The sequence below is a fragment of the Astyanax mexicanus genome, chromosome 21 (assembly GCF_023375975.1).
Source record: "Astyanax mexicanus isolate ESR-SI-001 chromosome 21, AstMex3_surface, whole genome shotgun sequence".
In the NCBI taxonomy this organism is placed as follows: Eukaryota; Metazoa; Chordata; class Actinopteri; order Characiformes; family Acestrorhamphidae; genus Astyanax; species Astyanax mexicanus.
The window spans coordinates 6,627,331-6,639,795 of NC_064428.1; the positions used below are offsets into that span (position 1 = coordinate 6,627,331).

The 12,465-nt window shown below is 36.6% G+C and overlaps 1 protein-coding gene across 2 annotated transcripts in view; it reads left to right on the forward strand.

Moving 5' to 3' along the window:
* The window catches only part of LOC103027145 (neural cell adhesion molecule 2), a 564,336-nt gene that overhangs the window by 470,852 nt on the left and 81,019 nt on the right, over positions 1–12,465 (forward strand). For both annotated transcript variants that reach the window (XM_022674973.2, XM_022674975.2), the window contains exon 9: positions 10,416–10,566. In XM_022674973.2, the coding sequence (XP_022530694.2) occupies positions 10,416–10,566 (151 nt within the window). The remainder of the gene's footprint in view (positions 1–10,415; positions 10,567–12,465) is intronic.

Below are 12,465 nucleotides of genomic sequence, written 5' to 3' on the forward strand. Positions count from 1 at the left end.
GCGTAATTGTGCTATCAAATCAAAAAGACCTCCAACTGCTGCGCAAGTCTTTCTACAGCTGTTCTCTCTCTCATCACAACGAGGTCAAGTACCATTCTTACAGAAAAGCCTGGATTAGCTCTGATTTTACCAGGTGTGCAATTCTGTACATTGTTTTTTAGGAAACAAGGGTAACCATGACTGTTAGAAAGGCACCCAGGAACACACAGGAATATATATTTTTATTATATTTTTATTATTTACCAAAAAGAAAGTTGCGGCTTAAAATCGAAACCAAATTATTGGAAATTAAACTTGTGGTGTGCAGTGATGGGAATAACGGAATAACGTTCAAATAAACAGCATTACTAACGTTACTTCAGTAAGGAGTAATCTAGCTAATTACTAGATAACGATAATGATTGGCAAAAGTATATTAAGATTACGTCTTCAGCCAATCAGAGAACTCCAGCAGCAAAACAGCCTTTCCAGATGAAAATACCGATACTATTTCACACTTACTGAGGTCAAAGGTTAAATGTGCACGTCGAGATCACATTACGTCCCCGAATGAAAAACCTCTATGCAGGTACTTGTCTTTGCTGTCGTGCACTCTATACATCTGGCTTATGAAACACGCTCTGAGAAGGTGGGGGCCGTGGGGTGGGGGGGTGGTTTACGGGGGCAAGTAACACAAAAGTAACGCAATAGTTACTTTTACTGGTAACTAGTTACTTTTATAGTGGAGTAACTCAGTTAGTAACTCAGTTACTTTTTTGGAGAAGTAGCTAGTAATTATAACTAATTACTTTTTCAAAGTAAGATGCCCAACACTGGTGGTGAAAGACAAATAGACAAAAAAACATCACCAATATAAAATCAGCACAGCCAAATAAAATATACTTTTTTCAAAGTAGACTGAATTACAGATTAAGTAGGTAAAAATGTAAGTAAAAGTAGAAAAAAAAGTATACTTGAATTATTGTGCATATGTAGTTCAAGTACACTTTTATTATGTTTATATATAGATTTTTAATTTTCAGTCGGACAGATCACACAAATATACTTAAATTATATGAAGTAGTGGCGAAAATAACATACGACTAGTATACTCAATGTGAATTTAGTGCAAATTTATATCATTTTAATTACAAATAAGTAGTAATTAAGTACAAATAACTGGTTCCAAAATAACATAACTTAAGTATACTTCTTTTTTTTACAAGGGAAGAATGTGCCAAAGGCAGAGCTCACCTGCTTCTTAAAGGGAATGACGACTGGCACACTGATTGGTTTATTTTATGTTACGCTCAAAATTAACCACACCCATGATTAATTAAGAGAATTAGTACATGCCTTTTGAGCATCCTTTTTGAATCCCCTCGATACCAAAGACATACCAACATGCTTGAAATCAAGCTGCGACAATGCACTATAGGACTATTATACAACAGTTAGTTCCGACCTCACAATCTGATTGGTTGAGAAGTGATCTAGCCGTGATGATATTCATGATAACATTACGGCCTTCTCACACTAAACTTGTATCACCCCGCCGACACGTTGCCGAGTAACAGGACACCCGCAGCAGCGTTAGCTTAGCACAGGCTAGCGCTCAGCCGCGGCACGCTCGCCCGCAGCGCTGACTCGTCTTTCGTGGAAAAAAGGGAAAGAAAATCGCTTGGTTACTGCCGTCTGACAGCCAGAACGCTAACTTAACCAGCTGAGCTAAAGGAATCTACGCTAACCTAACCACAGTCCAGCCAGCTAGCTAAAACCAACACCACCCAGCAAAACAAGCAGAAATGCTCAAAAAATACGCAGCTTTCACCTGAAGACGACTCCACAGAGCAGAGGAGAGTATTAGCGTTATTTCACGCTCCTAACGTTACCATCTTCACTTATTCCCAATTTATATTTCAAGCTAACTTTCGTGGTGTTAGTCTGTATAAACCATACACCGTTTTGTAGTTAAGTTTCAGTTCTGTTACAGTTGTTGTGGAACTACTTTTTGGCGGAAGGCTCAGTCCATATTAAAGCGCATTCAAACTGAATTTCTTAAAGTTCTTTGATTTATTTTCTTTATTCATTTTGTAAAAAGAAACTGTTGTATAAAAGCAATAGAACACTTGAGGTCGTGTGGTATCAACGAATAACTCGCCTTCGGCTCGTGCCTGCGACCAAATCACAGCCGTGATGTTATTCGTGATAACACACTCCCTCTCGTGTTCTACTGCTTAAATAGGGCCCAATAAGTTGTGTAATGTGAAGAATACAACGATCTGACGACTCTAAAACTCGTCTAGTGTGAACCTGACATTAGTTGCACCAGTTCATACGTTTTAAACGTGGAAAATCCCTGAAGCTGTTCTGCACTGGTGCAATCTGATGGACACTTCCTGAATGCCACTCCATCCACCGTATCTCTCATTGCCAGTGGCGAGGTCACGTTAAGCCCTTCGGACTCGGAGTTATAGATGATGATCAAAGAATTGCAAGTTTCAGCTCAAGGCTGCTGGTACTGGATGATAATAGAAAATACTGGGTTTCCTCATGGAGAGGTAGAGTATAAAGGGTTAATAATATAATATACAGATTAATTACTACTCAGCGTTTTCAAGTCTTTATCATTAACATTAACATTAACATTAAACTACAATGTAGAAAATCAACCAAGGCTCCAGATTGTTCAGCGGACTGAGGCGCTGCCATTATGATCGGGAGACTGCTGGTTCGAATCCCAGTCATGCAGCTCAAACCATCACTGATCATCAGCAAACTTTACATTTTACAAGTTGATAAAATCGCTGTTCGTAGTTTTGTTGTGTTTGTAGATTTATTGAATGATCATTTTGACTAGTGGTGGTAATCATGATTTATTAAGGTGTGGGAACAAGATAATTAAGTCATTGAGAGATGAGAGATTCTAACAACTTATTAAGCTGTAGGATTTAGATAATTAAGCTGAAGGAACAACTAATTAAGGCATGGCAACAAAGGCAATGTAAGTTTTCCAAACCACTTACTTATTTATATAATTTGTTTCCACACTTTAATAAGTTGTCCCAATGACTCCCAATCTCGCTCCCATGCCTTTCAAAATCATCCCCATGACTTAATGATCTTGTTCCCTTGCATTGATTAGCGCTGACCACGACTTATTAAGGCATGGAAATTAGATAATTAAGTCGTCATGACTTATTAAGGTGTGGTTACAAGATTCTAATGTTGGCCACGACCTATTAAGCCATGGGCATGAGGTAATTAAGTTGTGGGGACAACTTATTAAGCCGTGAGAAAGAGATCCTCATGCTTGGCTATGGCTTATTAAAGTGTGGGAAGTGATAGTTAATTAAGTTGTGGCCATATAAGTTGTCCTAATGTGTGGTCACAACTATTTAAGGGATGGGAACAAGATTCTAATGTGTGGCCACGACTTATTTAGCCCTAGGAATGATATCCTAATGTGTGACCATGACTTGTTGAAGTGTGGGAACAAGATAATTAAGTCCTGGGCAGGTAAATTGCCCCCACAACAACACACAGTCCAAACTGCTCGAGGTCTAGTGTAAAGTTTCCACCAATCAGTGATGGTTTGGAGAGACATGTCTGTCATCTGCTGGTGTTGATCCACTGTGTTTTATTATCAAGTCTAAAGTCAGTGCAGTTTTTGTGTTTTCCCACAAAATCTTACAGCACTTCATGCTTCCCTCTGCTACTGACAACTTTTATGGAGATGCGGATTTCATTTTCCAGCAGGACTTGGCACACTGCCCACACTGCCAAAAGTACCAATTGATCTTATATAATATTCTAATTTTCTGAGACACTGATTTTTTGGGTTTTTATTGGCTGTAAGCGTCATAATCATCAATGATAAAGGTAATAAAAGCTAAATACAAAATAAAAACGAAAATAGATCACTCTGTGTGTAATATATGAGTTTTACATTTTGAACTGAATTACTGAGGTAAAGTTACTTTTTAATGATATAATTTTTTTTTGAGATGCACATGTAAAGTCCTACATTCTACATTATTGTACTTTAAGAAGGACAGATGATGTTAACAAACTGAAGTAATATGATGTATGTGTTCGGCATTAGTATTCCATGCAGGTGAATAAAGAATTTCTAATTACATGGAGAACCTTATGGTCTCTGCTCGCGGCACGCTGGCTGGGATCTGACCTAAATTTGGCGTGCGTTTGATCTGTTCCGAAGAGGCCATCCATCAAACATAATGCAAGGACGGGGTCTGTGATAGCGAGCTCAGTCGGGTTAGCCAGACCGGACCGCCTCCTCGCTCTCTTTACCAGCCTGAGAACTCTCCGGAATATCAAACAGACCAGCAGCTCCCGGCAAAAGAGAGAGAGAGAGAGACTCAGAGAGAGAGAGAGAAACTAAAGGCCCAATTTCAGCAGTCTATAGCACACCGGTCAATTGGGAATCATGCAGCTGGATTTAGGGCGTGTCAGTGTCTTTGGTATCGTGCAAATGAAAAAAATATGTCTTGCATGACTTGAAATGCATGAACTAATTTTCTTAATTAATCATGAGTGTGGTTAATTTTGGGTGTAACATGAAATAAACCAATAAGTGTGCCAGTTGTCATTCTCTTTAAGAGGCAGGTGAGCTCTGACTTTGGCGCGTCCGTTTTTTAACAGTGCGGCGCTTTTGTGCGTCTGCAGAGACAGATACTGAGTTGCTCGTTTACACTGTGAAGATACACCAGCAGCTCATTTAAGGGACCAGCAATGTTATTTTATTATTTATTCTGTTTATTGTTCAGTTAATGTTGGATTAGGTGTTTAACAGGCTAAGATATGATTGGGCGGCTGACTGTTGTCAGGGTTTTAATCAGTCAGTGGCGCACCTGTGTTTCCCGCCGCCAAGATAGAAACATGCCAGAAATTTACCTGAACACACCTCACTACCAGACCACCACACCCATCAGTGTAGATTTATTTATAAAAATGTATAATAATTTATAATATTTATAATCCAACGCTATGTTAAAGGTATAGGTGCAAGGGATGAAAATAGAAAATAGAGAGAGAGAGAGAGAGAGAGAGAGAGAGAGAGAGAGAGAGAGAGAGAGGAAACAGGAAAATTAAATTACTAGGAGTGAAATGTGGAAAAAGTAGTGTTTTATTTAGCAGTGATTTAAAACATAAGTCAAGCAGTTGGAAGATTTAGGGTGGTAACACTAAAAGATTTGCCACCCAAGGTACTCAGGGCCTGCTTAACTTATCTTACACCCCATGCAAAGTGTGTTGTGAGGCTCATTGCTATCTTACACCCCACCAATAGTCTATTTCCACACTTTCCACCTACGTAGTTTAAATAGCAACAGTGCTTGTGAATAAATCTACACTGATGGCCATGGTGGTCTGGAAATGAGGTGTGTTTAGGTACATTTCTGGAGTATTGCTATCTTGGTGATGGAAAGCAGAGGTGCACCACTGACTGAATACAACTGACACAGACTTTAACAGTCAGACGTTCATTGCTGTCTTGGTAATGCAGGTGTACGTTCGATATGCATACATCCCCGTTCATTATAAATGTGTGACAGAGAGAAAAAGTGAACAAGAGACAGAGAAAGAGGGAGAAGGAGACAGAGAAAAGGCAAGAGAGTCCAAGAGAGAAAAAGAGGGAATAAGAGAGAGAGACTTAGAGAGAGAGAGAGAGGTGTTGATAGTCAGTAATCTCCCCGGCTCATATTTCTCACATGGGAAGACGGTGTCAGACTGATATTTTTATGTATTATAGTTTATTTATAATAATAATATTAATAATGGTTGCATCATTGCGCTGTGTGTAATATAGTTCTGACAGCTGTTTTTATCAGCACTGTTTATTAAAGCTATTCTACGGTGAAAGGATTTCACAATGCATCGTAATGTTTACATAAGTGTGAGGCATTCCGTCTGGGTTTACACATACGAGCGTGTTGAGAAGTGTATATATGAGTGTATATATGAGTGTATATATAAGTGTATATGAGTATATATATATATGAGTGTATATACAAGTGTATAAACGAGTGTATGACTGTATATATGAGTGTAAATATAAGTGTATATATGAGTGTATATACGAGTGTATACATGAGTGTATATACGAGTGTTTATATGAGTGTATATACGAGTGTTTATATGAGTGTAAATATGAGTGTAAATATGAGTGTATTTATGAGTGTATATATGAGTGTATATGAGTGTATATATGAGTGTATATATGAGTGTATTCATGAGTGTATATATGAGTGTATATATGAGTGTTTATATGAGTGTATTTATGAGTGTATATATGAGTATGTATATATGAGTGTATATATGAGTGTATATGAGTATATATGAGTGTATATATGAGTGTTTATATGAGTGTATTTATGAGTGTATATATGAGTATGTATATATGAGTGTATATATGAGTGTATATATGAGTATATATATATATATGAGTGTATATATGAGTGTATATATGAGTGTATATGAGTATATATGAGTGTATATATGAGTGTTTATATGAGTGTATTTATGAGTGTATATATGAGTGTATATATGAGTATATATATATATATATATATATATATATATATATATATATATATATATATATATATATATATATATATATATATGAGTGTATATATGAGTGTATATATGAGTGTATATATGAGTGTATATGAGTATATATGAGTGTATATATGAGTGTTTATATGAGTGTATTTATGAGTGTATATATGAGTATGTATATATGAGTGTATATATGAGTATATATATATGAGTGTATATATGAGTGTATATATGAGTGTATATATGAGTGTTTATATGAGTGAGAACTTCTTTACACAGTCATAGATTTTATTTAAATTTAGCATTGTTTAGCTTAGCCAATGTTTTGTTGAATTCTACTAACTGATATGTGTTAAATATCAGTTCATGCTAATTTAGTTTTTCTCCTCTGGATTATATAATCTGAACTGAATTATGTTATTGAGATGACTTTTTAAGGTGTGGTAACAAGATTCTAATGCATTGTAATGTGTGGAAACGAGGCGTGGGAAAGAGATTCTCATGCGTGTGCATGACTTACTAATGGGAAAAAGATAGTTAAAGTTGTCCTTGTCACTTATTTTACTTCTCACACTTTAATAAATTGCTACAATGACGTTTTATCTTTAATAATGGGATTATTGGGATTAAAAGCTGTTACCATGGTAAAAGTTGAAATGTGATACAGATTTAGGTTTAATACTGGTGGAATGGGTGCTAATGTATTAGCAGAGTAGCTAAACTATGTTAAGCTAACCATCTGCAAGGGATTCCAGCCACACTCTAATTACACATCCTCCAAAAAAACAGGGGATTTGGATTTACAGATTACTGGTGGAATATGCTCTAATATGTTAGCTCGGTTGCTAAGCTAATATTCTGGAAAGTATTCTAGTTTACCAAGTGAAGTTTTATACTATATCCCCCTAAGGTGGCATCATGTAAAAAAATAAATGCGTGGCCACAACCTTTTAAAGCATTGGGGACAAGATCCTCATGCGTGGCCATGACTTATTTAGGCATGGGAACGAGATCCTCACGCATGGTCATGACTTATTAAAGTATGTACTTACAAACTTACAAAGTAACTTACTCATGTAAGTTGCCCCCACAACTTAATTATCTTGTTCCCACACTTTATTAAGTTGTCCCAATGACTCTCAAATCTCGTTCCCATGCCTTTTATGATTGTGTAATGCGGGAATGGTATTATTATCTCATTTCCACGCGTTAATAAGTGGTGGCCACAGCTTATTAAGGCATGGAAATTAGATAATTAAGCTGTGGAGATGACTTATTAACGCATGGTAACGAGACCCTAATGTGTGGCCATGACTTATTTAGTCATGGGAACGAGATCCTAATGCATGGCCACGACTTATTAAGCCATAGGAATAAGATAATAATGCGTGACCATGACCTATTACAGTGTGGGAACAAGATAATTATGTCCTGGCCAGGTACATTACCCTCACAATTTAATTATCTTGTTCCCATACTAATGTATTGAGTTGTCCCAATGACTCGCGAATCTCATTTCCATGCATTTTAAAATTGTCTTGCATGGACATTATCTCGTTCTAAACATTATCAAATGGTCGCCATGGAAACTAAATAATTAAGTCATGGGGAAGACTTTTCAATGGGCACTAATTTGTTAGCTTGGTTGCTAAGCTAATATTCCATTCATCCATATTTTCCATTCAGAGCTGTGCAAAGTTTGTGTTAGAGTTAATCTGGTTATAGAGTCAGAAAGTAAAAAAGTCCCTGATCCAGTCCTCTAAGTGGCAGTGGCTACAGTATATGCTATGAAGTAATTTAATACACAAGAAAAGATCACATTAAAAAGATTAAACGCCCTAAAAACCCTAAAACTAATTCTGGATTTGGCAAGAAAATTGGATTTGGGCCACTTTTGACTTGCAGTGTGAACGCAGCCAAAACCAGTGATTAATGATCTGTTTTTCTGAGACTGGAGATCAGCCCCGGAGTCTTCCTCAGGTCTGCGGTAATGGCTTTCGACAGATGTAATTCTGAAGCTCGGGGAGGCCGAGCAATAAAGCTAGCTGTCACTGGCCTGCTCTGCATATGCGGCGGCATTAGCGGAGGAGACACTTATCGATTGGTCCGGGGGCGAGGAGCTTGGGGATCGTTAATGTGGGCGTCTCTGCCCGTCTCAGCTCCGCTCAGGGGGAAGACTACTCCTCTAATCTCCTAATATTCTGAGCCGAATGATATCCTAATATTCTGCCGAAGGATAATTAGCGCAGACACAAAGCTTCTATACATTTATATCCAACAGAGCCGTTTAAAGGAGAAGTAGACTTCAGCACTTTTAGCTAACACTCCCAAAAAGCTTATAATACAAGTGATAGGGGCATATACAGGGGTTGGACACCTGTCATTTTAGTGTGGGAGGTTTCATGGCTAAATTGGAGCAGCCTGGTGGCCAATCTTCATTAATTGCACATTGCACCAGTGAGAGCAGAGTGTGAAGGTTCAATTAGCAGGGTAAGAGCACAGTTTTACTCAAAATATTGCAATGCACACTGTAACATTATTAGAGTTCAAAAGAGGACAAATTGTTGGTGCACGTCTTGCTGGATCATCTGTAACCAAGACAGCAAGTCTTTGTGATGCATCAAGAGCCACGGTATCCAGGGTAATGTCAGCATACCACCAAGAAGGACCAACCACATCCAACAGGATTAACTGTGGACGCTGTAGGAGGAAGCTGTCTGAAAGGGATGTTCGGATGCTAACCCGGATTGTATCCAAAAAAAAATAAAACCACGGCTGATCAAATCATGACAGAATTCAATGTGCACCTCAACTCTCCTGTTTCCACCAGAACTGTCCGTCACCACAATCAATTATTGTGCTCTAAAACCAGGTGATTCAGCTTCATTCTCCAACCCCTGTAGTTGCCCATGCAAAGAAATCACTATTTTTTATACCATTATCAAACTCAAAGTAGCTCCGCACTTCTACAATTAGTAGAATTCTGAGAACTTTCAAACTGCACAGGTAGTTAATAAAAACACAAAAATTCGACCATCCTATCTTGCATTCTTTTTAATCTTTTTAATCTTTAGAAACATGTCTTAGGTGGCAATTTTGAGCTAAAAAATTATTTTATGCTGACTTTCTGCTGTATTCAGCTGGAGGTTGTTTAGGATGAATTAACTGAAAATCATCAAAATTGCAAATTTTGCAATGATTTTTTTTTATTCAGTTGCAAGAAAAAGTAGGTGAATCTTTTGGAATTTAATGGTTTTAATAAATATGTCACATTTTGTAATCTCATCTTTATCCAAGTCAAGGGTATTCACAAATATAATATATGCCTGAAATAACACAGATACAGTTGCAGCGAAAAGTAGTTGAACTTTGGGATTATTTGGATTTCTGCATAAAAACGCTTTCAACCCTCAAATGATGCAAAGAAAACAAGAATGTCTATAACTGCTATATTAATGTACAACCATTAATTCAGTACTGAACATAAATATAAAGTGGCGCACCTGTGTTTCCTGTCGACAAGATAGCAATACGCCAGATATTTACCTGAACGCACATCACTTCCAGATCACCACACCCATCAGTGTAGATTTATTCCTAAACTCCAACACTATTTTAGTGGCACGGACATGTGCACAAGGCGTGAAAATAGATGTGAAATTGACAAGGTGTAAGATAGCAATGAGCATCGTGACTCACCTGTACAACAGGGTGTACGATAGAGCACTAAGTGTAAGAATAAAAGAGTAGAGTAAAGCAGAGTCTGTTGAATGTCAGTGCTATTATCTTTTTTAAATCTTAATAATAATAATTTAATGAATGAATTCATTAATTTTTCATCTGTTTCTCTTCAGAGCCAGGATGGAAGAGTGGAGGTTCAAGGGCGTCACGGCAAGTCCATGCTGACCATCAGCGGAGTCCGTCTGTCTGACTGGGGTCGCTTTGATTGTGAAGCTCTCAGCAGAATCGGAGGCCATCAGAAAAGCATGTTCCTGGATATTGAGTGTAAGTCAGACTTATCGGCTCTTATTAACTAACTGATTAAAAAAAAAAAAAACACTGTGATAATAGAGCGATAATGATGAGCATGATTTAACCCCTTAACAAAAGTGTTTATTTGTACATTTTTGGCTAGATATTACATACCTTAATCTTGAAGATTTTAATCATAAAAGGTAATAAAAAAACATTTCTGAAATTCCTATTTGTAAGTGTAATAGAAAATGTACAACTGTCACAATATAATGAATATAAAAAATATAATGTAAAAATATAAATCTAACATTTCATATCCACCAACACTTTCAATTTATAATTTTCAAACATGCAAAATTTGCGGTTGATTCCTCTTACTGATTTAAAAATTATTAAACGGAGTAGAAAGTGAACAGAAGAAGAATCTAGAAGAATCTACAAACCTTTAAATCTACAAAGTTTTCAGAACTTTGGTGCTGAGTGGTCCAGTGGTCTTAAACACTGGCTCTAAGATCGGGAGATTGCTTGTTAGAATCCTGCTCATTCAGCTTGTCATCAGCTGCCAGAGCCCTGAGAGAGCACAGTTGGCACTGCTCTCTCTGGGTGGGTAGAGTAGATGGCGCTCTCTTTCTCCTCATCACTCCTAGGGTGATGTGGATCAGCACAAGGCTGCGTCTGTGAGCTGATGTATCAGAACCGAGTCGCTGCGCTTTCCTCCGAGTGCACAGTGATGCTACACGGCAATGCTATAGCATCAGCAGCAGTTCAAAAAGAGGCGGAGTCTGGCTTCACATGTATTCCGCCAAAAGTTTTGTTCGTTTTATTTATATATTAAATTCTCTAAAAATATAGAGAGTGTTAAAGTACATCCAACAACAAACTTACCAGATCATTCTTTTTTTTTTTTTTTTCAAATTAATATATAAGATATCACAGATATGGTATGCAGGTTTTATTAATTAAAATATTTATCTCCTCCCTTGATTAAAATTCATCAATTAACTTGAGGTAGCTTCAATAAGTCAATCAATTCAATTAAATAATCAATCAATCAACCTTTATTTCACTCAGAAGTGCATTCAAGATGACCCTCATGTACAGTGCAGCCGAGCATTTATATTATTAAAGGGATGGAAAACATTCGATAAGAAATAAGAAATAAGAAATAGGGAAAAAATGATAATTAATAAAAATGCGCACTTTATACACACTTTAAATAAATTAATTTAATATAGATAAATAATAAGCAAATGTGTATATAATAGGTAAATCTAAATAAAGTAACATAAAAAGTATAGAATTTATATTAAAAGTTATAGTATATTTATAATAAGGTTTAAAATAAAGAAAAAGAAAAAATAACGACAAAAGTAAATGAATATAAATGAAAATAAAATTATATATAAGACTGATAAGAAATTGTAAAATTTATATTAATAAACTAAGATCATAAACTTAGTAGACTAAGTGAAAACAGTGACTCTTGCTAATTGCAAAAGTTACTAAGCTACTTTTCACAAAGTGCTTCATGACTCCTTCAGTTTTGTGCTTAAAAAAGACCGGTAAAAGTGTTTTACTCTGCTTAAAAATAATGAACTAATTACGGCTTGCTGGCTTGCAAAAACAAAATCGAAAAAAAAAAAAAAAAGATATTCTGGGTAAATCAAACAAAAGACAAATGCCCTCCAGCAAAACCAATTAATGCAGGAAAATCGTCCTGCGTGATTAAATTCGCTTACATCTTACTCATATCCTGCTCTGCAACTTTAAGTTTCCTCAATTACACTGACAAGATCAGCTGCTTTTCTCAACTCCAACCACATTTACCCCTGCACTGCTGTTATTGCTATTATGGCTGTTTAGTGTAACACTTCCTATTAATCCTGTATTTATAATGCATTATATAGCATACAGATACTGCATAATGAC